Raw genomic sequence first — 18573 nt, 5'->3', positions numbered from 1 at the left:
CAAAAGGCCATCATTTATGGGGGAATTATCAGAATGAGGGAAAAACATTTTCCCCAATTCTGATAATTCCCTTTCCCTTTTTGATTTTACAAACGTGCATACTTCCCATTAATTTAACATTGCATACATGGGTCGGAAAAAAAACTCTAGGGCACCCCCTCGGCCGAATGGTCAGTCTACTGAGAGAGAGATTCTTATCATTGGCAACCAAAGCTGCATTAAGAGTAACATTAAGTATGCATTAAGAGCAACAAAGCTGCATTAAGTGTAAAACTTACAAGCGGCTTTGTGGGCAACTCACCAAAAGAACGCCAGGGGGGAAATTTCCCCTCGATGAAACGTTTCCCTCGATGCGTTGTATTTTTCTAATATTACTGCTCATTGGAAGACAGACACGCAGTTTAAACAGGGTTGAAACCAAAACCAAAGCTTATTATCTTTCTCCCTCCGCGCTCGACCACGGTGGCTCGACGCGCCTCCTTTTTATCTGTTTCACTCAAAGAAATACTCCTCCATTGCGAGCGAATCATTGTATAATTGTTTTTTTTTTCTTCTCCTCTCTGCCGGCGACTCGTTTCGTTTCTTATATGAATAATGCGAGTTAATACTTCACAGGTTATTGTTATTTTAATTTCCAGTACTATATGTGCTGGTGATTTAGGTCTCACTGCTATGGGCACCGCCGGTCTCATTGCTGTTACTAGTCTGTACGCTGTTAAAGATAGCGCATACTGCCGTTTCGGTTGGTCGGAATGTTGCAGTGATCAGTGGATCAATTTCAACCATTCAGGTTAGTAACGTTTCGATTAGTTTCTTTCATTCGAATTCACTCTAAGTATTATCTTGAAATCTTTCTAAGTATTAATCAAAAATTCTACAGAATTCACCACTATGGGGTGATAAAGGCAAATTCTACAGTAAATTTAAATAATAATAATTTATGAACAGCAGGGCTTGACGACTTATTGAAAATTTTAAAACATTAGGAACCAGCCAAATTTCTCAGGAGCTAAGAATGCTTTTTTTTTTTCCCCCGGAGAAATCTGTCAAAATATATATATTTTTCCCACGCTTTTTTGGATCTTAATGACGAAATAAAAAAATTGAGGAAAATTATTTCTCTCCGCTCTAGGAACAGGCGCGGATCCAGGGCGTTGTGCAGGTTTGTTGGATCGTCCCATACTTTACGGGACAGACTGTTTCCCCTATATTTGGCTCTTGGGAGGGGGCGATCATCCCTCCCGGATCCGCGCCTGCCTAGAAAGGGCACCAAATCCGATATGAAAGAGCGAAAAAAAAAATAATAAATAAATATGTATGTATATATATATTGACTAAATCAAAAAAACATTGGAAGAATTATTTCTGTCCCCTATATGAGCGCCAAATCCGAAGTGAATGGGTGAAAAAAGTTATTGACCAAAAAAATTAGGGAAAATTATATATTTCTGGCCACTCGGGGAAGGACGCTCCGAGGTGAAAGGGGACAAAAATTATTGACCAAATCGAAAATAATTGGGGAAAATTAAAATTATTTCTGTCCACTCGAGAGAGAGAGAGGAGGAGGAACGCCAAATCTCTCTCTCTCTTCTCTCTCCAAGCTGGAAGGGGGGAAAAACTGTAAAATTGCCCCACACCGAAAATACAGTATATATCCTTCAGTTTGGAAGTAATAACCAAGGCCCGAATGTTGTTGCCCTAAAAAGTCTTGAAAAATTAGATTTCCCCCACGCAAGGGTGGACTGACAGGGCCATGGCCACCCACAAGGGCGGGGCTCTAGCCCTGGGGCACGGGACAATTCTCATCATTTTTTGCTTTTTCACACTGTAAATTAACTATACAAGGTTCGGGAAAAGTCTGACCTGATGGCCCGCAAAAGATCCCAGCCTAGGGCCCTGCTCCAGGATGTGGGGGCCCGGGGGGGGCCCTGAAACACGATTCTTATCAATTTTTTTTCACAAGAAATTCATTGTAAGGCCCATGAAAAATTTTACGTGGGGGGGGGGAAGGCTGTTGATAAATTATTCAATTTTCCCAGAAATTCAAACATATTTTTTCATAGGCCTAAGTGCTGTGTGTGTGTGTGAATGCAATCAGTATTCATATAATTTTTTGAATGCTTTAAAATTTAAAAAGTGAAAAAATATCCTGAAAATGCCAAAAAAATTATTTAACATTGAAAAAAGCAGAAAAATGAAAAAAAAAAAAAAATACAAATGTCATCAACACTCGGGTCCTGGTAATAACCAACAAATTGACAAATTAGATCTTTCATACTCTTTGAAAAGCATATAGAAATGTCCATTTAGCTTTTCTATCCAGAAGTTTATCAAAATTTAATTCATAAAATAAGGCTCCGAAACCACCTTCTTTCTTTCTGTGGTAACTATCCGTTTAGCGATTCAATTATCCTTCAAAGTCTTACTAACGATGTAGTGTCCTCTACTTTGAACGAACTTCCTCTTGCACAGTATAATTACAAATACAAAGGCCACAACAGGCAACTTGCCCGACGAGGTGGCTGAAAAATTTATGCCCATAAAAAACATGAATTTTAAATAACCAAAATACAGCAACCCAATATAAAAGCATATACAGTTGACGATCGATATAACAACCCCCCCCCCCCCGCCCTCGTCTCGTCGAAAACGGACGTTACATTGGGAGGGTCGTTATATCGTGAATATAACGTATGTGATAGTCGTTCTATTAAAAACATTTGGGACATCCTACCGGTCGTTGTAATAGAATGATCGCCATAACGAGCGTTGACTGTATCACAAAAAAAAAAAAATAATAATAATATACAGGATGTTCTGTGCCTTTATCTCATCAACCGTCCGTCGTATAGAGGCATGATTCCAGTTTCAAAAATGCTCCACCAGGCGTTCAAAATTTGCCCTATACCAGTGGTTTTCAGATAACTTATTTCCAGTGTGTAAGAAAATTTAAAAAATTCTATACGGACCCCCTCGAACTTCCAATTAGATAGTTGTCCTGTGTTTCTCCTGAAGCCAAAAAAAAATTCTGTTTCCAATTGCAATATTCATAGGAAAATTCTAGTTCGGAAAACGGAGGGAATTTGGGAAGGAACAGCGTTGCACGCATGCGGGTAAAACTGGTTTTCCGCATTTAACGCTGATCTTTCACAAATTTCCTCCGTTTCGGACGTGTCTGTGAACATTACACTTATTAGAAACGTGGAATTTTCTCTTTTTTTTTTGGCATCAGGGGAGACAGGGCAACAACTTTCTAATTGGAAGTTAGAGCACGGGGGCGTATAAAAATTTAGATTTTTTTTTTTTTTTTTAAATTTTCTTACGCACTAGACATTCACTCTGAAAACTGGTACGGGGCAATTTTTAAACGCCTGTTTAGCATTTTTGAAATTGGAATCATACCTCTATACGACGGATGGTTGATGAGATAAAGGCACTTCCAGGACACCCTGCCTAATACACTGCCCCTAAAAAAGATTATTGTTGTCTTAATACTGTCGTATCTAAGAATATGGAGGATGCACAGATACATATAGTAAAAATCTTCAAATATGTGGTATTTTCAGCAGCAAAATTTTCTTGCATAGCACATGTGATTCATGTTTATTAAAATCCAAGTGTATGCGATGAATAGATATTTGCACATTAAAGTTCTGAAAGTTCAGTAGATTAATATCCTTTTTTTTTAGCATGATTTGAAATCCCTGTACATACTATTCTTTTTTTTATGCAGGTCTTGAGTGGGATTTGAGTTCAAAACTTTTTGGTCAGTCCTTTGTGGAAAAAGAAGTTCCCAGAATTTTGAAAGGCTTCTTGAATAGTGAAAAACCACGGAAAGCTCTGGCGCTTGCTTTCCACGGTTGGTCTGGAGGAGGAAAAAACTATGCTTCCAGCATGATCGTCAAAAACTTGTATAAGAAAGGGATGCAAAGTAAATTTGTTCATTTTTATTCCGGACCCCAACATTTTCCACACCAAGGGCGGATAGTGGAATACAAGGTTTGATTCATATAGAGCTGTACTTATTTATGCATTGAATATTTCTTGATACCAGGGAACAAAAAACTAAAAAAAAAAAACTGTTTGCAAAGTGAATATCTCTGCAACCGTTGACTTTAGAAACACTTTTTTTTTGTAAAAAGTAACGTGCAGTCACTCAAAATGCCTTAAATTTCCCAAGGGGTTATATACATAAAAGAAAATAGAAAAATTAACTTTTTATGTATATCCTATGTGCCGAAACTTCCAATTAGTGCAATTAGTGCATTTGCAAAAATTTGCATATTTTTAAATCACAATATTAATGGAAATATTTGACGAAAAAGAACCTATCCAATGACATTTAATATGCCTCTTTTTTTAGGATTTCTCGGAAATGGGGAATTGGCATTGTCGTTTGACAGATTCACTGCTCGCACACTGCTACAGCTTTATTTGGGTGGTTGCTTTCTACATTTTTCGCAGATTTCCCACATTATATACATTCCTGAAGTTAGGAACCCCCCATTCCTAGTCATTATTATACTTGGATACAAAATAATAATAAAAAAAAAGCTTTAAAGCGCATATACTCATAGTTACAATACTACATTTAGTTCCATATTGTAAACAGTCACACTCGCACATGTGTTCAGTTTGCGAGAGAGACTGAAGGGGGATTTTTTTTGTTACAGAAAAAAATTGATTCAAATCTTTGTCGATAGAAACTTGCACTGGAAATATGCAAATTAGTGTCCTATAAAATGAATCATGTACGATTAACAGCTCATTTCTGAATTTTCCTTTTTTTTTCTGTACAAAAGAAAATTCCCCCTTCGTGAGAGTAAAAACGTTTTTGTGAATTCTCAAATATACCAATTTCTTCAGTTTTTATGAGTTTTTAAACTATTTATGAATTATGGGCCACCCTGTGCATTTAACAGATGTCTACCTATATCATAGTTTCGAACTTTTTGTTCCATCGCCCCCCCCCCCATCTCATGCGAACCCATAGGATCCCATGTTATACACGTAGCTTCTATCACCCCCCCCCCGGACCACTCCATTACCCACCGGGGGAGATATTCCCCACTTCGGGAAATATTTACCTATACAGTCCTTCGTAGAAAGAAAATTAAACACCAAATGGAAAGCAAATGAAGTTTTAATGTTCACTAAATATAAACAAAACAATTATACAAACTTTTACTGAATAAAATAGTTCCTCAGAATCCCTGCCCGAAATCTGAAGGAACCGGATTTTTGACTGTCAACCTGTACACGAAAAATCTTTTGCAGGATAGACTCAAACGAGAAATCAAAGAAAGCACCAAACGATGTGGAAGATCACTGTTCATATTTGACGAGGTTGATAAGATGGCTGAAGGCGTCCTGGATGCAGTAAAGCCATTTTTAGATTTCTTCGACCACATGGATGGAGTTGACTACAGAAGGAATATTTTTATTTTTTTGAGGCAAGTTTGCGCAGTTTTAACATAGACAATATATAAGATAATTATTTTTTAGGTAACAGCGAAAAGCACTATTAACAAATTTGCATATCCCCTCCAACAAATATACAAGTATATATATATAGGAAAGTTTCAAAATATACTGTTGTTTTTTTCTACGTAAAAATGTATTATCTAAAAGAAATGCTACGTGCATGGGTAGTCAGGGCCGGACTTAGGGGGGTGCGAAAGGTGCGGTCGCACCGGGCCGCAAAATTTCAATGGCCGCAATTCTTCCAAAAGAAATCCTTTTCTTTCTCAGCAGTTGTTTTGGAAATTTTTGATTAAAACTTAATTTTTTCCCCATCAAACTATTATTGATCGTGAAAGGAGGCTTCAGTTAGAAGCCCCCTATAATATCATTTTTTGTGTTATCAGGTATATATACTAGCATATTTCAAACAGGAAAAGAGTGTATGCAGGGGGTCACATTTTTTACTCTTAAAAAAATTCTAGCCTTTCTTTCTTCCATTAAAGATAGCGTTTCTCAACCTATGGTCCGTGGACCAGAAGTGGTCCGCAAGCAGACTTCATAATTTAATTCTGACTGAATGAAAAATTATTCACCCATTGTGGTTAATAGGCCTAACAACGATATGGAGGTATCTAAAAATTATGCCTTCATGCGTTTACATGTAATAACGTATAAACATCTAATAAAATATCGTGTAGTAATAATGATGTATATAGGTTCACCATAGATTTATGAAAATGCAATCTTAAATTCGGGATGTTTCTAAAATTTACCAAAAAATTCAATTGCTGAAAAATGAGGAAAATAAACGGCTGCTAAAAATCACAGTTAAAAAATGTACACAAAAAAATTATTCAAATGAACGGATCACTTTATTTCATTGAGAAAAAAATGCGGTAAATAGAATCTCTTAAATGGAGTAAAATACGGAAGATCGGAAATTGTCACCGAAATCCGCGCCAGAAGTAGACACAATCACCAATTTGTGTTAAAATCGCTGAAACATTGTGGAAAAAACGTTGAACTTGACAAATACGTGAGATATATATTTATATATATCTCACGTATTTATATTTAAAATATAAATTTATATTTTTTGCAATAATTATCATAATATAATTTATATATAATGAAAATGATGTGTATTCATTACTTCAGTGAATATTACAAATTCAAATAAACTGGAAAAACGAGACAATATGTATAAAAAAACCGGTACAACCAAAATTACAGGAATGTCCCGTAATACGGGACAAAAGTGGTCCACCAATTTGTTTCAGACAGTTTAATGGTCCTTGGGTTCTGAAATGTTAAAGGTATAACGGCTACATCAACCAAGAAAAAAAAAACATGCTTAGGGCATCAAACAAAAGGGACGCCAGAAAAGAAATCTAGTAATTTTACCTTCCCTCATTGGAGTTACCATCTGGTCTAAAGTGTAGGAAGCTGTTGAACAGCCGCTGAAAAGGAAGAAATGTAACGTGACTTTGTGCTCGAGCGAACGAGCGATTTGTAAGAACGTGAAGCTTAAAAAAAAGTATGAGAGCAGTAGTATTAGAGAGATTGAATTAATGGATGGTAGAGGAAAGTTGGCGTATTTAGGCTACGTTTGTAAATGTTCTAAATTCGAATAAAGTCTGTTTTTTTGAAATCGTTAGTAGAATCCCGGAATACTTTGATTTGAAGCCGCGGCCATTTCCTTAGGAGCCAACAAAAGGTACCAATAGTGCGCACAATGTAGTTTCATCCGGTGGTGCCTCCATTAGCCTTAGTAGCCTGTGGCATGGACATCTCTAAATGACGACTGCCCCGGAGTGAGGTAACTTCGGAGTGTTAATTGCATACCTTCCTGGGAACTGTCATGATGTTTTCCTAGGGAGCAAAGCCGTAGTGTGCCTTTCCGGGGCAGACTTTTCCTTGGAGCCCTTCGGAAAGGGTTTCTATTAAGCAAAAAAATTTAAATTTTTTGGAGTTCCCCCTATTACGCTCGGGGCCCTGGGGCAGTGCCCCGGTTGCCCGAACCTAGTTACGGCCCTGCTAGGGAGGCTTGAAAACTTTTCCGAAATTTCTTAACACCACCATCTGAGAATCATTCTCTCATACATTCCGGAAGGCGGATATACAATGTATTAATTGAATTTTTGAATTTCAAGTTTGAATATTCAAATATTGAGATTACAACCTTGGATATTATTTGTCTCAATTGGTTTGCGGCAAAATCTAACGATGTTACTGCTTCATTTTCCGAAATTTCAAAAGTCATGAAAGCATCGTATTGGCTGTTCTGTGAAGGAGTACAGTTGGGAAATCCGACTTTTCTTATCCGAAAAAGCTGTCTTTAAATGCTACTTGATGCTGGCGTCTAAAAATCTGTCAAGTAATTTACGTTCTGTGTCCATGTCATTGTTTTGCGGCTTGATTTTGTGCCAATAGATTCAGAGGTATATGAGAAAAGACCCACTGTTTTATTCCTTTCTTATACGCAGACGTCGTCTAACACCACTATGAGAATAATGTTTTGGATGTATTTTTTTGGAATCGATCTGATGTGGCAAATTTGAATAAGACCGCACACAAAGGAAAAAAAATTAATTCCTTCTGAGAACTTTTTCTAGTTCTTATTTGTTATCTCCCTATTCAGTGATATGACTTCGATCACCCAGTCGTATGTGAACAGTGATAAGGACGGTTTATGCTCTGCACACTATTGTTGGACAAAGTGAGAGAAAAAGGAAAAGAAATTCAAATAATTATTGTGCCTGAAACCCTTGGGAAAAAAAAGAAAAAAAACGTACTTTTTGGTCAATTCTTTATGCCGGAAACATAACCGGCTTCCGAAGAGCCATAAAAAAAAGCCCTATCTCTAGTTTTCACATAATAATTAATCCTGAGGAAAAAAGTTCGAAAACATTAGTCGTACTGCTGGCATCAGTGGTTTGTTGGCAAACAAACAGTGGTTCTCAATCTTTCGAAGCCCGCGGCCTGGTTTCATTTATTTTTGTAAGTGGAAGGCCCGGTCAAACACATGACTAACGGAAAATTAATGGGGGGGGGGGGAGGGAGGAAAACGGCCAATCACCCGTGGCCCGGTAAGAATGATGTTAGGGCCCGGCGGTTGAGAAACACTGGCTTAAAGCATGAAGGTTTTTCACATTGCACTTTTGGAGAGATGTTTCCCGAATGAAGAGTCACATAAAAAAATAAACAAAGATAGGAACGAGTGTCGAAAATCTGCAAAACTTTACCTCCCTTTCCTTGAGGAGGGTGAGGCATTACCACAAAGCCACCCTCCGGGATGTGTGACAGGTGTGGTCGGACTGGGCTGACTTCTGACACTTTTTGTAGTTAGACGTAAAAAAATGCTTATACCAAATACATTTTTTTTGCAGTGAACAAGGTATGCAAGCTCCAACTGATTTGATTCTAGAATTTTCCATCAATTCTAGGATTTTTTTTCTTTCATCAATTCAGAAATTTAGTATAGGTGCTGGAACCTTTCAATTATTTCTCATTCTTAATTCTAGACGGCCATTAGTTCTCAGATCATTATGGCTCGCTTTTTTCATTAGTTTTGAAATTATTTCTTTCATCGATTTTCAATTTTCATTCATTTTGGTGTCAATTTACACCTTTAATTGCTTCTATATTTTTCAGTATTCCCGTATAATCTTTGATAATACAGGAATTTTTGGATACTCAATTCCCGTCTTCTTTAAAATATAAAGTCAAAAGACTACAGGTTACAAACAAGTATGCACTAAAAATGCATCAACTTGTAAGCAAACTCTGTAAGAATTAGTTGTTATAAACTGGACTTTCATTATAACTGACAACCTTCATTCCCTATCAGTCTGTTATAACGAGAGTAAAAATTTCTTTAATAATTCTGCATTTAAATTATTTTACCACATTTTTTATTTTCAGCAATGCTGGAGGTGAAAAGATCAACAAAATCACCCTTATGCAGCACAATAAGGGAGAAAGTCGTGAACATATGGCACTGAAAGATGTTGAGCCCAGTATCAGTACAGCTGCTTTCCATGCGTTAGGTAAAATAATTAGGCTATGCTAAAATTTAGCTCATATGTTGAATATCTACAAATGTGACCAATAGGCAAAGGGGTGGGGGAACATTTTTTCCTTTTCCCCCTTTGAAAACTCTTAAAGATTTGATTGCTTCATTTCAACAAAAAGGTTTGTTATAATTAGGGCTCAGATTTTTATGTCGGAGAATCCTTAACCGCTGTATTCACCGACAGTTTAAACTACAATTGCAGGTGAAAGAAATGCAAATCGACACGGATTGGTTAAATTCAGGATTTTTACCAGTCCGTGTCGATCTCTAATCCTTTAACCTGCGATTGTAGTTTAAACTCTGTCGGTGAATACAGCCGTAAGTAAGTCACAAAGGTAATTTTAAAAAAAGACAATGATATAATCACTGTTATAAAACTATTTTCATTTCTCATCATAACTCCCACCAATATTTATGCACTTATCCCATCGCTTTATGAGCCACAATACCAGCCACATTAAATTCTTGGCTTGCTGTTTCAGCCACATTAGAATCTCATCTTGAACCTCTTCATCATCTGCAAAGCGTTTACTTCCAAGATGGTTTTTTAGTAGACTAAGCAGATGAAAATCGCTTGGGGCTAATAAGCCGAAACTATAAGGTGGGCGTTTAAGAAGTTTGCCACCAAATATTTGAATTGTCACCTGCGTTAGGCAAGCTGTATGTCGATTAGTCCAAATCAGTTCCTCCACCTACTGAACTGTTGGTTATGTCTCAATCAAAATGGGACACCCACTTCTATCATTGTCACGAATTTTCGAGCGGCCTTGAGAAAATTTCTCGACCCGATTTTAAGCAGCTTTACTCGGTAAACACTTCTCGCCATGAACAGGAAACATTTCTTTGTGAATATTTTTTTGCATAAGTCATTTTGTCCACAAAAATCGGACAACAGCACGCTGCTCCTCTATCGCACTGTCATCGAGCGCCATCGCTATTTTGAAACTGCATTACGCATGCGCGCAAATCGCTACGAGTTGATATATGAAATGAATATCATAAAGTTGGATAATGCTGCAATGTATTAAAATCTTCTCTGAAAGTATTTGTTCCTACTCTAAAATATAATGATCAGTCGACTGACTTCATCTGTAACACTGGGGGAGGGGCATGCCCCCCCCCTTCCCCGCCCGTACCTCCGCCCATGCAGATGAGTCTTTTAGGACTATATTGAATTGTAAATTATTATTTGAGAAAATTAAAAACATACATTTATGTGTTTTTTTTTCTTTTGATCATTTCAGGAGGATTGAAAAACAGCGAAATCATAAACAAGAACATGATTGACTTATTCATCCCATTTTTACCACTAGAAAAAAAGCATGTCAAGCTGTGCATCATAAATGAATTCAGAGACCAATCACGATCGAGTGTAGATCAATACATAATAGATGAGATAGCAGATGAATTAGAATATGAGCCGAAAGATTTTTTAATCTACTCAAAATCAGGATGTAAGAAAATTGCAGGAAGAGTTGCGCGTTACTTGTAAGAAAAGAAAACTCACAATCCCCCCATCTCTCTTCTGATTTTGGATTTCTTTCTGCAAGCAGACTTAAAAATGAAGTGCATCGTCAATGATGGACCAATAATCACTCATGAATCAATTGTCAATTAATTTTGTGAGGGGGGAACCTCTAAAATATTGTGAATCAAAAAACAAGTTGTTTTTAAATTCAAAATTTGAAAAAAGAAAAATTATTCTGTGTACTGGAAATTATTATCCGCATACTGTCAGTAGTACAAAGCAATAGGGTGAGAGCTTATGTGCAAAGCATGGTAAAAAACGCATACACCGTTAGAATTTTGTCAATTCAACGATAAGATTCTAACCCGGTAAACTAAAATTTTAAGGTAGTCGAACCCAGTGAAATGGCTCCAGGGATGAACATTGGAATGGTATAAAATATTTTCTGATAAGTCTGTCAAAGCTACGTTCAAGACGGATGAGTATTCTTGACACTGATCTCAGATAGACAGACAGAAAATTCGTGATATTTCAAGTTAAGATTACCTTTGTTGTGGAGAGAGAGATCATTCAGTCCTCCATTGACGCTGGGGAAGAGGAGGAGGGATTGCTCCTGTATCTCCACCCATCCATGGTCTTATCATTTTTAAAAGTGTCAAAAAATATTCTTTAAAGCTGGTAAGTGAAGAATTCTACTTTTATGGACGTACATTATGCATCTCCATACAGTGGCACCCTGATAATGCATGAGTGTCTTGAATCAAAAGCAATCAAAATTCCAGGAAAACAATTGGGCCCCTATTCACCAAAACTGCTTCAACTTGCGAGAAAATGCACTCAAATAATTAGCGTAAAATATAAAAGGAGGAGTTCATTTGATGAACGAAAACGGCACTTCGAACAAGTCAAAGACAATAGTGTTTCCAGACCAATGAGCTTACAACGGTATATATTCAATCATTACACTTCATGAATAGTTAGAAAAATTGGTGGCAAATGGCAGCAATACGCATGTGGCAAACATTACATAGAAACAAACTTCACGGAAGGTTCACTACTCGCGCACTCACACACACGTGTACCAATTCATTAGAAATTCCACAGAGGGATATGGACGAGGTACATATCTGGTTTAGTAGTGTTTTCAGCGAGTGAAATACAGTCGAATCCCGTTATAACGAGCGCCAAGAGACCGAAGAAATCACTTCGTTATAATGAAATTTCGCTATAAAGGAATTCCATTGTTCCTATGCGTTCCTATAACGGTATTCGACTGTATTTGTAAATGAAAATTTTTCTTTTTCAATTTTTTATTGATTTTTTTTTTTTAATTATACTTGTACATTTATAAACTTCAAAAAAAAAACTTTTCTAGTTGTGTGTGATGATTTGGTCGTTGTACTGTATTTGTTATGATTTATGTCTGTAGTGACCAGTAATTGGTCGGTCACTTCCCACCAGTGTCTGAGCATGGCCCCCACAAAGGGGGGAAGGCTGACAGGGCCCGGAACAGTTATCATTTTTTGCTTTTTCACGCTATAAATTAACTACAGAAGGGCCCGTGAAAAGTCTGACCCGGGGGCCATGAGTCTGGGTTATAATTATTCTTAATTATTTCGTTATACTGTTATCTTATAATGAAACCGTTATGCAGTGATATCTCAGCTAACCAAGATAATTCGTTCCGGAAAATCGCATTCATTACCCTGTGACGATCTCCGATCCTAGATTATACGTCTCCCGAGGAATGACGTCATCTTCCTCACGTCATTGTGCGTTAGAACCCCTTTATATATGACTAGAACTCCTTAATACACGTACTCCTTAATACGTATATGAAGGCGTCTTATATATGACGGCTCTTAACGTACGTGTTTCTAGGCTGCACCGGTGCGGAGGGGGAAATTCTTCCTAATATGCAAATTAGTCTAGATCCCGCTCACGGTACGATCACCTTTTGCAGCTGTGATGGTCGAGTGGCCACGGTGACGGACTCGTATCGCGAGGTCCCGGGCTCGAATCCCACCGTCGCCACAGTGGTGGTCAGTTGAAGTTGGTTTTCTGTGGTTCTCAACTTCGAGGCGCGAAAATGGAGCCGATCTCCCATTTAAGAAGTCTCGCCACAGGGGAGCAACAGGCCTAAAAATGGTACAAATTTGTAATTGAATCACTTCAATTACACTACTAATTACACTTCATTCACTTACTTCTGAAATATTGATGGCAACACTGAAAAATCAGACACGACACTAGATACGCACTCAGACTTATGTACACACAGTTACATTTCCGGCACAAGTCACTAGGTAGTTAATTGCTCATAGATGGCCATAGACTTGAGTTTTGCTCGGTTTGGAAGAAAAAATCCTAGATGGCACTTTTTTGGAGCGCTTTAACTCGTATTAGAAGGCGTAGTTCTTTCTTCGCTGCATTTTTGGTTTGATTGTGAGCCAGAAGCGATCTGCCAAGTTATTACTGAGATCTCTGAAAAATACATGGATAGAACTTGTGAGGACCGTCTCCACCAGAAATTGCCTATGCTGAGTGGTCAGATAGACTCATCATGTCGATTTGCTACGACTCATCTACCGTCCTTGAACACCCTTGCTTCGTCTTCATTAAATGGGTGTAATGCCACTGGGACCCTACGCATCCATCGCCGATCGTACACCCGGTTTTCCGACCTAAGACTCCGAATTCGAGTACGAGGGCGATTTCTTCTCAAATGTCCGATTTCATTGCAGGAAAAACAACGAATTTTTTTCACGATATCTTGACGTTTACGGACAACCCCTATCTGTACCAACACTTTTAGCAGAGCCGGATTAGCCATTAAGCAAAACAAGTGCATGCTTACGGCACCACAAAAAAGTTATCAAGTGCACATTTTTTTCCAGCATCAAGCATCCGGAAAAAAATCCTAGAATTTTCTATTGATAGCAGCATAGTTGTAGACCTTCATCAAAAGGTTGGCACAAAAGCAGAAAAACTAATAATATTGCAAATTAGAGACCACGTTGATGCTGAGTGTTTGGAATAAGGTTCCGTGCAATTTCTCTCCACAAAGTAAGCTTGGGGGCCTTCTTAACAGCTCATTTTACCAGAAATCCACAGCAAGGAGAGCCGATGCCTTCTGATCCTTTGTACAAAGCCTTTTTTGGACCTAGCTTAAAATACCTGCCTACCAATTTGTCGCAAATTGTAAACAGATCTAATTGTTATGGGGGGCCTCGGACTGTGTCCTGGGTGAGACCCCACGGATTAAGAGTAATTCCAAGTTCTACAGAATAAGGACGTGAACTTAAAAATGTGCAAATCATTTAGCAGATCCACGGCATGATTTCAGGGGCGATGCAATGAATGGGGGCGCGAATAGGCGTTGATGAATATAGGAGCGTTATCTTATCGATAATTATTATTTATTACCCGTGCGAGGCAGTTTCGACACCCCTATGGCATATAAGCTGCACCAGTAAAATAATCCACGTAATTCGCTGCTGTGTTCCCAGACTTATGCGTCAAAAATCAGTTTTCACTGGGAATCATTCTCAGTCAATTTTGCACAAAAACTTTTTTCTTCTAATTTTTATTGCAAATTTTTGTAATTATTTTCAATGTCCGTGCTTAGAAATATTCACATCATAATTCTGCCCTAGATGAGTTTTTTACTACTGGAATTTATTTTATTATTATTTTTGAGTTTATTGATTCGATATCGAGTAAAATATACTTGTAGGGACCGGGAGAGAGGGAAGGGCACCAAAACCATTCAAGTGCTTAGGACAGAGGTCTTCAACCTTTTTCTAGGGGGCCATTCAAGTATTACGTAAGCAGATTTTCAGCCATTTTTGACCCCCCCCCCCCCCCCCAGCAAAATTTCGTCAGCAGCTTAGAATATTTCATATCTTCAGAAAGGGGTGGTTGATGACGTAAGCAACCTTCAAACCTCCCTCCCCCCCCCGTCATCAAAAGTCAGCAAATCCGAAACCCCCTCCCCCTCGATGCTGACGTAATACTTGAATGACCCCTAGGCACGAGCACAGCCTGTACCCACCATAAAAAAAAAATGGCGCCCTTACAACGTTTGATATACCAATGTACGAAATTAGGATGATTTCCTATCCTTCAATGAAATTCTGTACAAGGTGTCTACTTCGGACGTTGATAAAGTGTTCGCGAGCTCGAAATCGGACACGAGCATCGAGCGGTTCAGGCAGTACCGTGGTGCTCGCGAGCAACGGGTTGAAGATGCCTGGCTTGAGGGGGGGGCTTCAAGCATCTTAATCTGGCCCTGCTTCAGACATTCAGGATAATGAAAGTTCTTAAGTTCTTTCTGCAACCCATAGATATAATAATATAACCAAGTTAATCTTATGTCTACGCTACAACCCTTCTAACCCCTTTTAAACTTTTTTTTTTCTAGTGGGTCGTTGTCAAATTTATACTGTCAAATTTAAATAAGATTTTCTTAACTTTGTTTTCGCCGCGACTTTAAAAACAACACGATTTCATGACCCACGGATCTATTTCGTATTTAAAAAATATGCTTATCAAGTATTTCTGAATAATAAAATGTATGTGGATTTCGAAATTTCTGTAAGTGAATGGCGTCTTATCGGGTGAGCGAACCCCCCCACCCCCAAATTACTGGAAGGGTTTCATTTATTCAAAAATTATTACTTTCTTCAATTCCGGTTTTTTTTTTATTAATTCTGGAATAATTTCTTTCATAAATTCTCGCATTATTTTTCATTAATTATTGATTTATGTACAAATTTCTATCAATTTGAATTCTGAAACAATTCGTTATTTAAAAATTTTATTTTCTATAAAAAAAACTCAAACATAGGTGTACGCAGAATTTTCTCAGGGGGGGGGGTGTTTCAATTTTCTTTCTTCTCAGTGAGGGTTTTTACCTTTTTTCCTGTAAAATAACACTATAATCTTGGCGGGGGTAGAACGCCAAACACCCCCCACCCTTGCGTACGCTAATGCTCATAGGTTAACAGCCCCCTAGCTGAAATATTTTTCATTTTACCACTCCCCGAGAGTAAATGCGCAAGATTGTGAAGTTAAACAATTCCCCCATTTTTTCCTGCAGGGCTGCTTTGCGTTTAAAATGCACATATACGATTTTGAGTTCACGATTGAACGTTGGGTTACGCTCGAAATTTTTAGCCATATGTAATTTTTGAGCCTTCCTTGGCGGTGTTCCGGTTTGCCGAACCCCCCATGCTTCAAGACGGACGGCACCAAAGCGCTTTGGACGGCACTGTCCCTCGCATGGGGTGTAGGGCTCCAGTTGGAGATGAATGCAATCGTTTTATTTTTTTATACTGTACACAGAAGGGGTGGGCCAAAGGTGCCGCCACCGTTGTCGTGTCCCAGCCGGCTGCTGACGCCAACGTGGCGACACGGTCAATGCGTTTGTTATGGGGCTATAAAATGCCAGAGCCTTGACTTCACGTTGCAGCCGCTGCGAACATTCAAAGTTTTTTATACTGTCAGTTAGCTAGTCACAAATTTTTTTGTCTACTCTACGAGCCCTCCGTTTTTCCGAAACATTTTAGGGGTAAGTTATACATTTTCATTTACTTCTTGATGAGTATATATATCCACATCCCACACGCAATAACTTGTTTCTTATTACAAATAAACAGGTTTTTTTGCACGCAAAAACACGATTCTGAAGATTTTTTTTCTTAATTTTTAAACTTAATCAGTTTAGTTCAACATCATTTTGATTTCCTGTTTTAAATTTTATTTGTTAGGATATGACTTTTTAAATCCGATTGATAGCAATTTCTTTGGTTTTATACATTGTATTTACCACTTTTAAATTATATATTTTTTTGGCTGTAACTTTTCAAATTTGTCCGATAGCATTTTTTCTTGGTAGTTTCACGTATCGGTTTTTCAGTGGTTTTTTTTTTTTTTTCCAAATTTTTTATTTCTTTTTCGTTACATAAACAATCACAAATTTTGAAGCTTTGATTCCTTATGTTTGGTCTTCCATTGATTATTTCATACCAATGGATAGAAGAAGAAAAGGGGTGAAAAACGAGGCCTGTTTTTGGGGGATTCAGAGACAGAAGACGACCCACCAGTCCCAGGAACCTCTTCGCATGGCGATTCCATTGCTGGTCCGTGATTATTTACTTCTATTAATTTTATTATCATTTCAATTATTTATTATTTCATAGCTTTTTTTTTTTTTTTTAGTTATGGAAAGAAAAATAAAAGAGGTTAAACGAGGCTTGGTTTTGGAGGATTCAGAGAAGGAAGACGACCCACCAGTCCCAGGAACCTCCTCGTATGGTGACTCCACCGCTGGCCCGTCAGGAATAAAAAAGACGTATCCGTATGACGACGCTAGATATTTTACGAACCAGGAAATATTAGAAATGCTTCAAAATTCGGATTTAGAAGATGAAAATTCAGGATCATTTGATGAGGAGGAATTCGGTGATGAGGACGAAAGTAATGAAGAAAACATTGTTTTAATACCTAAACCTAAAACCAATGTACCGCTGTCAAGAGAGGCACACCTATCGGGAACAACATCTTCCCCACCAAGTTCGGAACCTACCCCATCATTCACATGGAGCTCAACCCCTATAGCTTCCACCTCAATTCCTTTTTCAGGGAATTCCAGTCTGAAGATCATTCCGGAATCTCAAGACCCCATAGATTATTTTTATTTGTTATGTGATGAGAGGTTCTTTAGTTTAATAATTGAAGAAACTAATCATCAGGGACAAGCTCTCTCATCGAAAAATACTTCCCCTAAGGGTCGAAATCGTGAGTGGAAAAATGTCACTCGCGATGACTTGGAAATTTTTTTGGGCCTATTATTTTTATCGGGACAAATTCATGCCCCTACCTTTGCCCACTACTGGCAGATAAACGCCCTATACAATTTCCCTATATTCAGAAATGCAATGCCACATGACAGGTTTCTGATCATTTTGCATGCATTGCATTTTACCAGAAATCCACAGCAAGGAGAGCCGATGCCTACTGATCCTTTGTACAAAATCAAGCCTCTTTTGGACCTATTCAATAATAAGATGAAAGAGGTGTGTTATCCGTACAAAGAGCTCAGTTTCGATGCTTCTATGTTGTTGTGGCGGGGGCGATTGTGTTTTCGGCAATACATTGCCGACAAAAAACGCAAATATGACATCAAATTCTACATGCTGACCCAACCCAACGGCCTTGTTTTGGAAACAAGAATCTATTGCGGTTCCGCTGATCAAGTAGTGGAGGGGCCTGGTCATGTAGAAAAAGAAGTAAAACATCTTTTAGAGGATTATTTGGGGGTTGGCCATTCAGTCACGATGGCCAGTTATTATAGTGGAGACCACCAGACTTACTCCACTGGAACGCTAAAAGCAAATAGAAAAGACAAATCTGCACATATAGTTACAAAAAAATTGAAACAGGGGGAAGTTACAACAGCATACAAGCAAAAGGGAATCTGCGTGCTGGAATGGTGCGACAAACGCGACGTTATTATGATTTCATCAGAATTCGATGCTGACCAACGTGACCATAAATCAAAATC

General features: G+C 38.1%; 1 protein-coding gene across 1 annotated transcript; it reads left to right on the top strand.

Annotated features, from left to right (window-relative positions):
• Window positions 1-459: 459 nt before the first annotated feature.
• LOC149087021 (torsin-1A-like) lies at window positions 460-12362 on the top strand. The gene is made up of 5 exons (XM_089231241.1): window positions 460-790; window positions 3734-3999; window positions 5278-5453; window positions 9388-9512; window positions 10783-12362. Exons 1-5 carry the CDS (start codon window positions 595-597, stop codon window positions 11028-11030), a joined length of 1011 nt encoding a protein of 336 aa, XP_089087367.1. The 5' UTR covers window positions 460-594; the 3' UTR covers window positions 11031-12362.
• Window positions 12363-18573: the final 6211 nt, after the last annotated feature.

The sequence above is a fragment of the Pholcus phalangioides genome, unplaced genomic scaffold, assembly GCF_987345545.1.
Source record: "Pholcus phalangioides strain wild (caught in Gottingen) unplaced genomic scaffold, Ppha-v1.0 ptg000004l_1, whole genome shotgun sequence".
Taxonomy (NCBI): Eukaryota; Metazoa; Arthropoda; class Arachnida; order Araneae; family Pholcidae; genus Pholcus; species Pholcus phalangioides.
This window is presented reverse-complemented; position numbering and strand designations above follow the sequence as displayed.

What these genes read in the sequence shown, in the direction of transcription:
- LOC149087021 (XM_089231241.1), top strand. Translation starts at nt 595, where the DNA reads ATGCGAGTTAATACTTCACAGGTTATTGTTATTTTAATTTCCAGTACT. An exon ending in GATCAATTTCAACCATTCAG is followed by an intron (nt 791 to 3,733) that starts GTTAGTAACGTT and finishes TTTTTTATGCAG; the next exon opens with GTCTTGAGTGGGATTTGAGT. An exon ending in AATATTTTTATTTTTTTGAG is followed by an intron (nt 5,454 to 9,387) that starts GCAAGTTTGCGC and finishes TTTTATTTTCAG; the next exon opens with CAATGCTGGAGGTGAAAAGA.